General features: G+C 53.0%; 1 protein-coding gene across 1 annotated transcript in view; it reads left to right on the top strand.

Moving 5' to 3' along the window:
• The first annotated feature begins 825 nt into the window (after nt 1-825).
• LOC119962345 (unconventional myosin-X-like) overlaps nt 826-15,045 on the top strand; it is a 216,056-nt gene continuing 201,836 nt past the window's right edge. Inside the window, exons 1-4 of the mRNA XM_038790327.1 lie at nt 826-870; nt 1,008-1,090; nt 2,118-2,229; nt 10,513-10,593. Of these exons, the coding sequence (XP_038646255.1) occupies nt 826-870; nt 1,008-1,090; nt 2,118-2,229; nt 10,513-10,593 (321 nt within the window). The remainder of the gene's footprint in view (nt 871-1,007; nt 1,091-2,117; nt 2,230-10,512; nt 10,594-15,045) is intronic.

The raw sequence follows: 15,045 nt of genomic DNA, 5'->3' as shown, positions 1-15,045 counted from the left end.
AGTGTCCATGTCACACAGTGTCCATATCACACAGTGTCCATATCACACGGTGTCCATATCACACGGTGTCCATATCACACGGTGTCCATATCACACGGTGTCCATATCACACGGTGTCCATATCACACGGTGTCCATATCACACGGTGTCCATATCACACGGTGTCCATATCACACGGTGTCCATATCACACGGTGTCCATATCACACGGTGTCCATATCACACGGTGTCCATATCACACGGTGTCCATATCACACGGTGTCCATATCACACGGTGTCCATGTCACACGGTGTCCATGTCACACGGTGTCCATGTCACACGGTGTCCATGTCACACGGTGTCCATGTCACACGGTGTCCATGTCACACGGTGTCCATGTCACACGGTGTCCATGTCACACGGTGTCCATATCACACGGTGTCCATATCACACGGTGTCCATATCACACGGTGTCCATATCACACGGTGTCCATATCACACGGTGTCCACATCACACGGTGTCCACATCACACGGTGTCCACATCACACCGTGTCCACATCACACGGTGTCCACATCACACGGTGTCCACATCACACGGTGTCCATGTCACACAGTGTCCATATCACACGGTGTCAACTGCATTGCTGTGGGTGTGGAGTCACATGTAGTCTAGACCGGGAAATGGACAATAATGAACCAGATGGGTTTATACAACAATCGGCAATGGTTTCATGGTCATCATTAGACTTTTAATTCCAGATTTGTATTGAATTCAAAAGCACTCCCTGCTGTGGGGTGAATGTCGGAGCATTACCCTGGCTCTCTGCATTAGTGACAATACCACAATGCCATGGTCTGAATATCACATGGTGTCCATCCACGAGGTGTTAGTATCACACAGTCTGAGTACAGTGTCCATACCACTCAATCAGATGGACCCTTTCACCTGGGGGTCAGACTACCTGTACTACCTGGCCCCCTCACAGCCTGTGACCCTTAGCCCCTGACCAGCTGTTTCCTGTTCCAGGTCATGTATGATGTCCGCGGATTTCTTGAGAAAAACAGGAACACCTTTCGCGATGATATCCTGAACCTTTTAAAGGACAGTAGGTGAGAACTCGATGCCTCTCGGGTTGAATTTCCCTGGTTGTGCTGCCAGTTAAAATGCCGCCTCTCGGGGTTGGGTCCTTTAAGGGCAGTGGGTGGACCAGGAATGAGGGAGGGCTAATAATTAAAATCGCTTATTGTCACACTCGTGATTTTCATTTCATTTCATTTTCCAAGTAGGCTTCAAATGAAGTTACTGTGCAAAGCCCCTAGTCTCCACATTCCGGCGCCTGTTCGGGAGAGGCTGGTACGGGAATTGAACCGTGCTGCTGGCCTGCCTTGGTCTGCTTTAAAAGCCAGCGATTTAGCCCTGTGCTAAACCAGCCCCTAGGTGGGCTTGCTGTGGTATCCAGCTGGCTGGTCCAGCAGGGGAGGTGGCCAATACTGAGACAAGCAGGAGACTGTGGGGTGTCTCAGGAAGTCTGTGTAGCCCCACAGTGAAGGGGGGAACCAGCTGGATTTTGGCTGTTGCATCTCAACAGCTGCACGTTTGGCTGGTGAAGAGGAGCTGCAGATCAGCCCCCCTGGGGGTCGGTTCAGAGTGGAGGGGGGGGGGGGGATTCCCCTGGCAGCCTCAGTCTGAGACATAGGAACAGAAGTAGGCCATTCGGCCCATCGAGCGTGCTCCACCATTGAACGAGATCATGATTGATGTGATAATCCTCACCTCCACTTCCCCACCTCATCCCTAATATCCTCGATTCCCCAATGAAAAATCTGTCTCTCTCAGCCTTGAACGTTCTTATCGACCCAGCCTATGTTGGCCATTATTTTGGTTGATTGTCTGCTCGATGCAGTGGAGCAGGTAACTGGTGTTAAACGAGGCAGTCGTTAATCTCCGATTGAGATTGTGGTCTTGTTGCTGTACCACAGAGTGAGGAACTCCGAGCCATGTCTCTGGGTTTGTTTCTGGGGTATATTTCAATCCTGTACCCGGGGGAATATCCCCTGCAGAATGTATCCTTGTGAGAGGGAGAATTGTTCCTGATGTTCTCGTGATTGATGTTTGGGATTTTTTGCCCTGTTTCAGGATGGATTTTATCTATGATTTGTTTGAGCGAGTTTCCAGTCGGAATAATGGGGATGACACAGTGAAGCTGGGAACACACAGACGCAAACCAACCCTCAGCTCCCAGTTCCGGGTAAGTGTCCGCTGGATTTGCCCCTGAGTCCTGACCCCCTCAAACTCTAAACCCCTGATCTCCTGAACCCTGACCTGCTAACCTTTTGAACCCTGACCCTTGACTACTCAATCCCTGATACTGAGACCTGGGGTGGGATTCTCCGACCCCCCCCATTGGATCGGAGAATTGCTCCAGGGGGGGGGGTGAGAATCCCGCCCCCACCTGCTGCCGAATTCTCCAGCGCCGGGGATTTGGCGGGGGCGGGAATCGCGACGGGCTGAGTGGCCGCCCGTTTTCGGCCATTCCCGCCAGCGTTAATTACAACAGATCCTTACCGCCGGAACCTGGCTCCACGGGTGGCCTCCGGAGTCCTCAGTGGGGGGGGGGGGGGGGGGGGGGCAGGGCAAACTGGCCCCGGCGGTGTGATTCACGCTACTCCTTCACGCCGGAGTTGCCCGCCCCACCGGCTCGCGGATAATCCTGCCCCTGATCTCCTGACCCCTCAAACACAAAACCCACTAACCACTCGTGTCGTGACCCCTCAATCTCTGACCCCCGAGCCCTCGCTCCTCATGCACTCACCTCGTGACTCCTTGAAAGTTGACCCAACCCACTGGCTGTGACGGGTGAAACTCTGGCCCCACCCATTCTGCCACCTCCTGACCATCTCTCAGTTGGGGAGTTGTATTGCCAAAGGGGCAGAGTCTCCAACCTCCCCAAATCAGGCCCAGAATTTGAGGAATTTGCCTTGAATTTACCACAATAGCACCTCCATCATTGACCCCATGTTCACCCAATACTCCCTAGACATGTGACAGCCCTCCTCACCCTTCCTGACACCCCCTTCCGTGTGACCTGCTGGCGGACGGAGCCAGGGTGAGAGTGGCGGGGGGGGGGGGGGGGGGGGTTGGGGGAGCGAAGGGGTGAGATGGCGAGGGTGGGAGTGTTGGTGATTAAGGGGATGGTGGATAACAGGAGGAAGCCATTCAGCCCATCGATCCTGCTCCACTGTTCAATACGATCATGGCTGACCAGACACTTCAATGCCTGTTACACCCACTCTCCCCATAACCCTTTCTGTCATTGGGACTTAGAAATCTATCAATCTCTGCTTTAAACATTCTCAGAGACAGAGCTTCCACAGGCCTCTGGGGTAGAGAATCCCAGAGATTCACAACCCTCTGTGTAAAGACATTTCGCCTCATCTCCATCCCCGAAGTGGCTTCCCTCTGGTTTTAAAACTGTGTCCCCTGGATCTAGATTCCCCAGCCAGGGTAAACCGCTAACCTGCATCAACCCTGATTCCCCAGCCAGGGTAAACCCGCTAACCTGCATCAACCCTGATTCCCCAGCCAGGGCAAACCGCTAACCTGCATCAACCCTGATTCCCCAGCCAGGGTAAACCACTAACCTGTATCAACCCTGATTCCCCAGCCACGCTAACCTGCATCAACCCTGATTCCCCAGCCAGGGTAAACCCACTAACCTGCATCAACCCGGATTCCCCAGCCAGGGTAAACCACTAACCTGCATCAACCCTGATTCCCCAGCCAGGGTAAACCCGCTAACCTGCATCAACCCTGATTCCCCAGCCAGGGTAAACCCACTAACCTGCATCAACCCTGATTCCCCAGCCAGGGTAACCCGCTAACCTGCATCAACCCTGATTCCCCAGCCAGGGTAAACCCGCTAACCTGCATCAACCCTGATTCCCCAGCCAGGGTAAACCGCTAACCTGCATGAACCCTGATTCCCCAGCCAGGGTAAACCGCTAACCTGCATCAACCCTGATTCCCCAGCCAGGGTAAACCCGCTAACCTGCATCAACCCTGATTCCCCAGCCAGGTAAACCGCTAACCTGCATCAACCCTGATTCCCCAGCCAGGGTAAACCCGCTAACCTGCATCAACCCTGATTCCCCAGCCAGGGTAAACCCGCTAACCTGCATCAACCCTGATTCCCCAGCCAGGGTAAACCGCTAACCTGCATCAACCCCGATTCCTCAGCCAGGGTAAACCCGCTAACCTGCATCAACCCTGATTCCCCAGCCAGGGTAAACCGCTAACCTGCATCAACCCGATTCCTCAGCCAGGGTAAACCCGCTAACCTGCATCAACCCCGATTCCTCAGCCAGGGTAAACCCGCTAACCTGCATGAACCCTGATTCCCCAGCCAGGGTAAACCCGCTAACCTGCATCAACCCTGATTCCCCAGCCAGGGTAAACCACTAACCTGCATCAACCCTGATTCCCCAGCCACGCTAACCTGCATCAACCCTGATTCCCCAGCCAGGGTAAACCCTGATTCCCCAGCCAGGGTAAACCGCTAACCTGCATCAACCCTGATTCCCCAGCCAGGGTAAACCGCTAACTTGCATCAACCCGGATTCCCCAGCCAGGGTAACCCCGCTAACCTGCATCAACCCTGATTCCCCAGCCAGGTAACCCGCTAACCTGCATCACCCTGATTCCCCAGCCAGGGTAAACCCGCTAACCTGCATCAACCCTGATTCCCCAGCCAGGGTAACCCGCTAACCTGCATCAACCCTGATTCCCCAGCCAGGGTAAACCCGCTAACCTGCATCAACCCTGATTCCCCAGCCAGGGCAAACCACTAACCTGCATCAACCCTGATTCCCCAGCCAGGGTAAACCGCTAACCTGCATCAACCCTGATTCCCCAGCCAGGGTAAACCGCTAACCTGCATCAACCCTGATTCCCCAGCCAGGGTAAACCCGCTAACCTGCATCAACCCTGATTCCCCAGCCAGGGTAAACCGCTAACCTGCATCAACCCTGATTCCCCAGCCAGGGTAAACCCGCTAACCTGCATCAACCCTGATTCCCCAGCCAGGGTAAACCCGCTAACCTGCATCAACCCTGATTCCCCAGCCAGGGTAAACCACTAACCTGCATCAACCCTGATTCCCCAGCCAGGGCAAACCCTGATTCCCCAGCCAGGGTAACCCGCTAACCTGCATCAACCCTGATTCCCCAGCCAGGGTAAACCCGCTAACCTGCATCAACCCTGATTCCCCAGCCAGGGTAAACCCGCTAACCTGCATCAACCCTGATTCCCCAGCCAGGGTAAACCCGCTAACCTGCATCAACCCTGATTCCCCAGCCAGGGTAAACCCGCTAACCTGCATCAACCCTGATTCCCCAGCCAGGGTAACCCGCTAACCTGCATCAACCCTGATTCCCCAGCCAGGGTAAACCCGCTAACCTGCATCAACCCTGATTCCCCAGCCAGGGTAAACCCGCTAACCTGCATCAACCCTGATTCCCCAGCCAGGGTAAACCCGCTAACCTGCATCAACCCTGATTCCCCAGCCAGGGTAAACCCGCTAACCTGCATCAACCCTGATTCCCCAGCCAGGGTAAACCACTAACCTGCATCAACCCTGATTCCCCAGCCAGGGTAAACAGCTAACCTGCATCAACCCTGATTCCCCAGCCAGGGTAAACCCGCTAACCTGTATCAACCCTGATTCCCCAGCCAGGGTAAACCCGCTAACCTGCATCAACCCTGATTCCCCAGCCAGGGTAAACCCACTAACCTGCATCAACCCTGATTCCCCAGCCAGGGTAAACCGCTAACCTGCATCAACCCTGATTCCCCAGCCAGGGTAACCCGCTAACCTGCATCAACCCTGATTCCCCAGCCAGGTAAACCCGCTAACCTGCATCAACCCTGATTCCCCAGCCAGGGTAAACCCGCTAACCTGCATCAACCCTGATTCCCCGAGCCAGGGCAAACCCACTAACCTGCATCAACCCTGATTCCCCAGCCAGGGTAAACCCGCTAACCTGCATCAACCCTGATTCCCCAGCCAGGGTAAACCGCTAACCTGCATCAACCCTGATTCCCCAGCCAGGGTAAACCCGCTAACCTGCATCAACCCTGATTCCCCAGCCAGGGTAAACCCGCTAACCTGCATCAACCCTGATTCCCCAGCCAGGGTAAACCCCGCTAACCTGCATCAACCCTGATTCCCCAGCCAGGGTAAACCCACTAACCTGCATCAACCCTGATTCCCCAGCCAGGGTAACCCGCTAACCTGCATCAACCCTGATTCCTCAGCCAGGGTAAACCCGCTAACCTGCATCAACCCTGATTCCCCAGCCACGCTAACCTGCATCAACCCTGATTCCCCAGCCAGGGCAAACCCACTAACCTGCATCAACCCTGATTCCCCAGCCAGGGTAAACCCGCTAACCTGCATCAACCCTGATTCCCCAGCCAGGGTAACCCGCTAACCTGCATCAACCCTGATTCCCCAGCCAGGGCAAACCGCTAACCTGCATCAACCCTGATTCCCCAGCCAGGGCAAACCACTAACCTGCATCAACCCTGATTCCCCAGCCAGGGTAAACCCGCTAACCTGCATCAACCCTGATTCCCCAGCCAGGGTAAACCACTAACCTGCATCAACCCTGATTCCCCAGCCAGGGTAAACCCGCTAACCTGCATCAACCCTGATTCCCCAGCCAGGGTAAACCGCTAACCTGCATCAACCCTGATTCCCCAGCCAGGGTAAACCGCTAACCTGCATCAACCCTGATTCCCCAGCCAGGGTAAACCGCTAACCTGCATCAACCCTGATTCCCCAGCCACGCTAACCTGCATCAACCCTGATTCCCCAGCCAGGGTAACCGCTAACCTGCATCAACCCTGATTCCCCAGCCAGGGTAAACCGCTAACCTGCATCAACCCTGATTCCCCAGCCAGGGTAAACCGCTAACTTGCATCAACCCTGATTCCCCAGCCAGGGTAACCCCGCTAACCTGCATCAACCCTGATTCCCCAGCCAGGGTAACCCGCTAACCTGCATCAACCCTGATTCCCCAGCCAGGGTAAACCCGCTAACCTGCATCAACCCTGATTCCCCAGCCAGGGTAACCCGCTAACCTGCATCAACCCTGATTCCCCAGCCAGGGTAAACCCGCTAACCTGCATCAACCCTGATTCCCCAGCCAGGGTAAACCACTAACCTGCATCAACCCTGATTCCCCAGCCAGGGTAAACCGCTAACCTGCATCAACCCTGATTCCCCAGCCAGGGTAAACCGCTAACCTGCATCAACCCTGATTCCCCAGCCAGGGTAAACCGCTAACCTGCATCAACCCTGATTCCCCAGCCAGGGTAAACCGCTAACCTGCATCAATCCTGATTCCCCAGCCAGGGTAAACCCGCTAACCTGCATCAACCCTGATTCCCCAGCCAGGGTGAACCCGCTAACCTGCATCAACCCTGATTCCCCAGCCAGGGTAACCCACTAACCTGCATCAACCCTGATTCCCCAGCCAGGGTAAACCCGCTAACCTGCATCAACCCTGATTCCCCAGCCAGGGTAACCCGCTAACCTGCATCAACCCTGATTCCCCAGCCAGGCCGCTAACCTGCATCAACCCTGATTCCCCAGCCAGGGTAACCCGCTAACCTGCATCAACCCTGATTCCCCAGCCAGGGTAACCCGCTAACCTGCATCAACCCTGATTCCCCAGCCAGGGTAAACCCGCTAACCTGCATCAACCCTGATTCCCCAGCCAGGGTAAACCCGCTAACCTGCATCAACCCTGATTCCCCAGCCAGGGTAACCCGCTAACCTGCATCAACCCTGATTCCCCAGCCAGGGTAAACCCGCTAACCTGCATCAACCCTGATTCCCCAGCCAGGGTAACCCGCTAACCTGCATCAACCCTGATTCCCCAGCCAGGGTAAACCCGCTAACCTGCATCAACCCTGATTCCCCAGCCAGGGTAAACCCGCTAACCTGCATCAACCCTGATTCCCCAGCCACGCTAACCTGCATCAACCCTGATTCCCCAGCCAGGGTAAACAGCTAACCTGCATCAACCCTGATTCCCCAGCCAGGGTAAACCGCTAACCTGCATCAACCCTGATTCCCCAGCCAGGGTAAACAGCTAACCTGCATCAACCCTGATTCCCCAGCCAAGGTAAACCGCTAACCTGCATCAACCCTGATTCCCCAGCCAGGGTAAACCGCTAACCTGCATCAACCCTGATTCCCCAGCCAGGGTAAACCCCGCTAACCTGCATCAACCCTGATTCCCCAGCCAGGGTAAACCCACTAACCTGCATCAACCCTGATTCCCCAGCCAGGGTAAACCGCTAACCTGCATCAACCCTGATTCCCCAGCCAGGGTAACCCGCTAACCTGCATCAACCCTGATTCCCCAGCCAGGGTAAACCACTAACCTGCATCAACCCTGATTCCCCAGCCAGGGTAAACCGCTAACCTGCATCAACCCTGATTCCCCAGCCAGGGTAAACCCGCTAACCTGCATCAACCCTGATTCCCCAGCCAGGGTAACCCGCTAACCTGCATCAACCCTGATTCCCCAGCCAGGGTAAACCGCTAACCTGCATCAACCCTGATTCCCCAGCCAGGGTAACCCGCTAACCTGCATCAACCCTGATTCCCCAGCCAGGGTAAACCCGCTAACCTGCATCAACCCTGATTCCCCAGCCAGGGTAAACCCACTAACCTGCATCAACCCTGATTCCCCAGCCAGGGTAAACCCGCTAACCTGCATCAACCCTGATTCCCCAGCCAGGGTAAACCGCTAACCTGCATCAACCCTGATTCCCCAGCCAGGGTAAACCCGCTAACCTGCATCAACCCTGATTCCCCAGCCAGGGTAACCCGCTAACCTGCATCAACCCTGATTCCCCAGCCAGGGTAAACCCCTAACCTGCATCAACCCTGATTCCCCAGCCAGGGTAAACCGCTAACCTGCATCAACCCTGATTCCCCAGCCAGGGTAAACCGCTAACCTGCATCAACCCTGATTCCCCAGCCAGGGTAAACCGCTAACCTGCATCAACCCTGATTCCCCAGCCAGGGTAAACCACTAACCTGCATCAACCCTGATTCCCCAGCCAGGGTAAACCCACTAACCTGCATCAACCCTGATTCCCCAGCCAGGGTAAACCGCTAACCTGCATCAACCCTGATTCCCCAGCCAGGGTAACCCGCTAACCTGCATCAACCCTGATTCCCCAGCCAGGGTAACCCGCTAACCTGCATCAACCCTGATTCCCCAGCCAGGGTAAACCCGCTAACCTGCATCAACCCTGATTCCCCAGCCAGGGTAAACCCGCTAACCTGCATCAACCCTGATTCCCCAGCCAGGGTAAACCCTGATTCCCCAGCCAGGGTAAACCCGCTAACCTGCATCAACCCTGATTCCCCAGCCAGGGTAAACCGCTAACCTGCATCAACCCTGATTCCCCAGCCAGGGCAAACCCGCTAACCTGCATCAACCCTGATTCCCCAGCCAGGGTAAACCCGCTAATCTGCATCAACCCTGATTCCCCAGCCAGGGTAAACCGCTAACCTGCATCAACCCTGATTCCCCAGCCAGGGTAAACCCACTAACCTGCATCAACCCTGATTCCCCAGCCAGGGTAACCCCGCTAACCTGCATCAACCCTGATTCCCCAGCCAGGGTAAACCCGCTAACCTGCATCAACCCGGATTCCCCAGCCAGGGTAACCCGCTAACCTGCATCAACCCTGATTCCCCAGCCAGGGTAAACCGCTAACCTGCATCAACCCTGATTCCCCAGCCAGGGTAAACCCGCTAACCTGCATCAACCCTGATTCCCCAGCCAGGGCAAACCGCTAACCTGCATCAACCCTGATTCCCCAGCCAGGGTAAACCCGCTAACCTGCATCAACCCTGATTCCCCAGCCAGGGCAAACCCGCTAACCTGCATCAACCCGGATTCCCCAGCCAGGGTAAACCCGCTAACCTGCATCAATCCTGATTCCCCAGCCACGCTAACCTGCATCAATCCTGATTCCCCAGCCAGGGCAAACCACTAACCTGCATCAACCCGGATTCCCCAGCCAGGGTAAACCCGCTAACCTGCATCAATCCTGACTGTTACACTGAATGTTGTGCAGGTCACAATGAGATCTCCTCTCATTCTTTGACACTCTCGAGGACACAGGCCCAGTTTCTCCAATCTGTCTTCAGAGGACAGTCCCACCCACCCCCAGAACAAATCTGCTGAAGCTTTGTTCCCCTCCCTCTCTGACAATAATCTCCTCTCTGAGGTAAGGAGGCCAATTCTACTCGCAGTGTTCCAGGCATGCTCTAACCGAGCCCCGATACAATTGAAGCAAGACTTCACGACTGTGAGGGGGGTTGGGGTGCATTGGGCAGAGGCTGAGGATAGGGGTCAGGAGAAGAGTCCAAGGGAGTGAAGGGTGAGGGTGAGGGTGTAAAGTGACTCTCCCCTCATTGCTGTGTTGTTTTGGTTCCCTCCAGGATTCTCTACACTCACTCATGGCGACACTCGGTTCCTCCAACCCTTTCTTCATTCGCTGCATCAAGCCCAACAAGAAGAAGGTGAGATTCACGTTAATCTGTGAGTGGGCAAAGTGGGCGTTCTACAGAGGGTTCGGGTATTTGTATCCTGGGCGGTGGGTGTCACTGATGAGGCTGGCATTTAGGTCTCTCGCTAATTGCCCTGAGGAGGTGGTGTTGAGCTTTCTCCGTGGAGGGCAGAATGTGGGAGAGATGTCAGGGGGCGTTGGAATAGACGAGTCTGGAGATAATGAGGGTCTGGATGAGGGTTTCAGCAGCCGAAGAGCTGAGGCAGGTGGTGGTACCGAGTTGGAAATACGCAGTCCGAGAGTCGGTCAGATGGAGGCTCATCTTGTAAGGATGCTGTTCATTTGATTAATGATGTGGAGATGCCGGCATTGGACTGGGGTGAGCACAGTGAGAAGTCTTACACCAGGTTAAAGTGCAACATGTTCGTTTCAAACACTAGCTTTCGGAGCGCAGCTCCTTCCTCAGGTGAATGGAGAGGTATGTTCCAGAAACATATATATAGACAAATTCAAAGATGCCAGACAATGCTTGGAATGCGAGCATTTGCGGGTAATCAAATCTTTACAGATCCAGAGAGAGGGGTAACCCCAGGTTAAAGAGGTGTGAATTGTCTCAAGCCAGGACAGTTGGTAGGATTTTGCAAGTCCAGGCCAGATGGTGGGGGGTGAATGTAATGCGACATGAATCCCAGGTCCCGGTTGAGGCCGCACTCATGTGTGCGGAACTTGGCTATAAGTTTCTGCTCGGCGATTCTGCGTTGTCGCGCGTCCTGAAGACTGCCTTGGAGAACGCTTACCCGGAGATCAGCGGCTGAATGCCCTCGACTGCGGAAGTGTTCCCCGACTGGAAGGGAACATTCCTGCCTGGTGATTGTCGCGCGATGTCCGTTCATCCGTTGTCGCAGTGTCTGCATGGTCTCGCCAATGTCCCACGCTTCGGGACATCCTTTCCTGCGGTGTATGAGGTAGACAACATTGGCCGAGTTGCACGAGTATGTACCGCATACCTGGTGGGTGGTGTTTCCACGTGTAATGGTGGGATCCATGTCGATGATCTGGCATGTCTTGCAGAGATTGCCCTGGCAGGGTTGTGTGGTGCCGTGGTCGCTGTTCTGAAGGCTGGGTAGTTTGCTGCAAACAATGGTTTGTTTGAGGTTGCGCGGTTGTTTGAAGGCCAGTAGTGGGGGTATGGGGATGACCTTGGCCAGATGTTCATCTTCATCAATGACGTGTTGAAGGCTGCGAAGAAGATGTTGTAGTTTCTCCGCTCCGACACGACACCACACAACCCTGCCATGGCAATTTCTGCAAGATGTGCCAGATCATCGACATGGATACCACCATTACATTAGCCAGCCAATCCTTTGTCCATGTCAGTATGTTACTCCGTGCATCATCAGCCTTTATTATCCACACTATCCTGGAATATGACTCCCTTCTCAAACACATTCTGTAATCTCAGTACATCCACCGGTTCCCCTTTATCCACAGCCCATGTCACTTCAAAAAACTCTAATAAATTGGTGAAACATCATTTCCCTCTCACAGAATGTCACAGCCTTGTTACCTTTTGCAAATGCTCTGTTCTAACATTTTTAATAACAGCTTCTAACATTTTCCCGATGACCGGCCTGTAGTTTCCTGCTTTCTGTCGCCCTCCCTTTTTGAATAAAGGAGTTACATTTCGCTATTTTCCAATCGAATGGAATCTTCTCTAAATCTAGGGAACTTTAGAAAATTAAGACCAACCTATCAACTATCTCATTTGCCAGCTGATTCAGGAGGGCAGTGTGATATCTATCAGGATCCGGGCGCCCAGCAATACCGCTTCCCTCCTAGAACATAGAACATAGAACGATACAGCGCAGTACAGGCCCTTCGGCCCTCGATGTTGCACCGACATGGAAAAAAAAAAACTAAAGGCCATCTAACCTACACTATGCCCTTATCATCCATATGCTTATCCAATAAACTTTTAAATGCCCTCAATGTTGGCGAGTTCACTACTGTTGCAGGTAGGGCATTCCACGGCCTCACCACTCTTTGCGTAAAAAACCCACCTCTGACCTCTGTCCTATATCTATTACCCCTCAATTTAAGGCTATGTCCCCTCGTGCTAGCCACCCCCATCCGCGGGAGAAGGCTCTCGCTGTCCACCCTATCTAACCCTCTGATCATTTTGTATGCCTCTATTAAGTCACCTCTTAACCTTCTCTCTAACGAAAACAACCTCAAGTCCATCAGCCTTTCCTCATAAGATTTTCCCTCCATACCAGGCAACATCCTGGTAAATCTCCTCTGCACCCGTTCCAAAGCTTCCACGTCCTTCCTATAATGAGGCGACCAGAACTGTACGCAATACTCCAAATGCGGCCGTACTAGAGTTTTGTACAACTGCAACATGACCTCGTGGCTCCGGAACTCAATCCCTCTACCAATAAAGGCCAACACACCATAGGCCTTCTTCACAACCCTATCAACCTGGGTGGCAACTTTCAGGGATCTATGTACATGGACACTGAGATCCCTCTGCTCATCCACACTACCAAGAATTTTACCATTAGCCAAATATTCCGCATTCCTGCTATTCTTTCCAAAGTGAATCACCTCACACTTCTCCACATTAAACTCCATTTGCCACCTCTCAGCCCAGCTCTGCAGCTTATCTATGTCCCTCTGTAACCTGCAACATCCTTCCGCACTGTCTACAACTCCACCGACTTTAGTGTCGTCTGCAAATTTACTCACCCATCCTTCTGCGCCCTCCTCTCGGTCATTTATAAAAATGACAAACAGCAACGGCCCCAGAACAGATCCTTGTGGTACGCCACTCGTAACTGAACTCCATTCTGAACATTTCCCATCAACTACCACTCTCTGTCTTCTTTCAACTAGCCAATTTCTGATCCACATCTCTAAATCACCCTCAATCCCCAGCCTCCGTATTTTCTGCAATAGCCGACCGTGGGGAACCTTATCAAACGCTTTACTGAAATCCATATACACCACATCAACTGCTCTACCCTCGTCTACCTGTTCAGTCACCTTCTCAAAGAACTCGATAAGATTTGTGCGGCATGACCTACCCTTCACAAAACCATGCTGACTACCCCTAATCATATTATTCCTCTCTAGATGATTATAAATCGTATCTTTTATAATCCTCTCCAAGACCTTACCCACCACAGACGTTAGGCTCACCGGCCTATAGTTACCGGGGTTATCTCTACTCCCCTTCTTGAACAAAGGGACCACATTTGCTATCCTCCAGTCCTCTGGCACTATTCCTGTAGCCAATGATGACCTAAAAATCAAAGCCAAAGGCTCAGCAATCTCTTCCCTGGCTTCCCAGAGAATCCTAGGATAAATCCCATCCGGCCCCGGGGACTTATCTATTTTCACCTTGTCCAAAATTGCCAACACTTCTTCCCTACGCACCTCAATGCCATCTATTCTAATAGCCTGGGTCTCAGCATTCTCCTCCACAATATTATCTTTTTCTTGAGTGAATACTGATGAAAAGTATTCATTTAGTATCTCGCTTATCTCCTCAGCCTCCACACACAACTTCCCACCACTGTTCTTGACTGGCCCTACTCTTACCCTAGTCATTCTTTTATTCCTGACAAAGCTTTTGGGTTTTCCTTGATCCTACCTGCCAAAGACTTCTCATGTCCCCTCCTTGCTCGTCTCAGCTCTCTCTTTAGATCCTTCCTCGCTTCCTTGTAACTATCAAGCGCCCCAACTGAAACTTCATGCCTCATCTTCAAATAGGCCTCCTTCTTCCTCTTAACAAGAGATTCCACTTCTTTGGTAAACCACGGTTCCCTCGCTCGACCCCTTCCTCCCTGCCTGACTGGCACGTACTGATCAAGAACATGCAATAGCTGTTCCTTGAACAAGCTCCACATATCCAGTGTGCCCAACCCTTGCAGCCTACTTCTCCAACCAACACATCCTAAGTCATGTCTAATGGCATCATAATTGCCCTTCCCCCAGCTATAACTCTTGCCCTGCGGGGTATACTTATCCCTTTCCATCACTAACGTAAAGGTCACTGAATTGTGGTCACTGTTTCCAAAGTGCTCACCTACCTCCAGATCTAACACCTGGCCTGGTTCATTACCCAAAACCAAATCCAAAGTGGCCTCACCTCTTGTTGGCCTGTCAACATATTGTGTCAGGAAACCCTCCTGCACACATTGTACAAAGAATGACCCATCTAATGTACTCGAACTATATCTTTTCCAGTCAATATTTGGAAAGTTAAAGTCTCCCAGAACAACTACCCTGTTACTTTCGCTCTTTTCTGATTGGAGTTTTCCTGGTTCTCTCCTTTCCACTTCCGGAATGACAGTATTTCTGGGATGTTACTCTGGAGAGTGAAGACTGACACAAATTCCTGCTCAATTCATTTGCCATCAATATCCCAGACTCACTTTCTATTGGACCAGGGGTCACTTTG

This window comes from Scyliorhinus canicula, chromosome 2 (genome assembly GCF_902713615.1).
Source record: "Scyliorhinus canicula chromosome 2, sScyCan1.1, whole genome shotgun sequence".
Taxonomy (NCBI): domain Eukaryota; kingdom Metazoa; phylum Chordata; class Chondrichthyes; order Carcharhiniformes; family Scyliorhinidae; genus Scyliorhinus; species Scyliorhinus canicula.
Note: the sequence above shows the minus strand (reverse complement) of the source record. Positions and strands in the feature narration are given on the sequence as shown.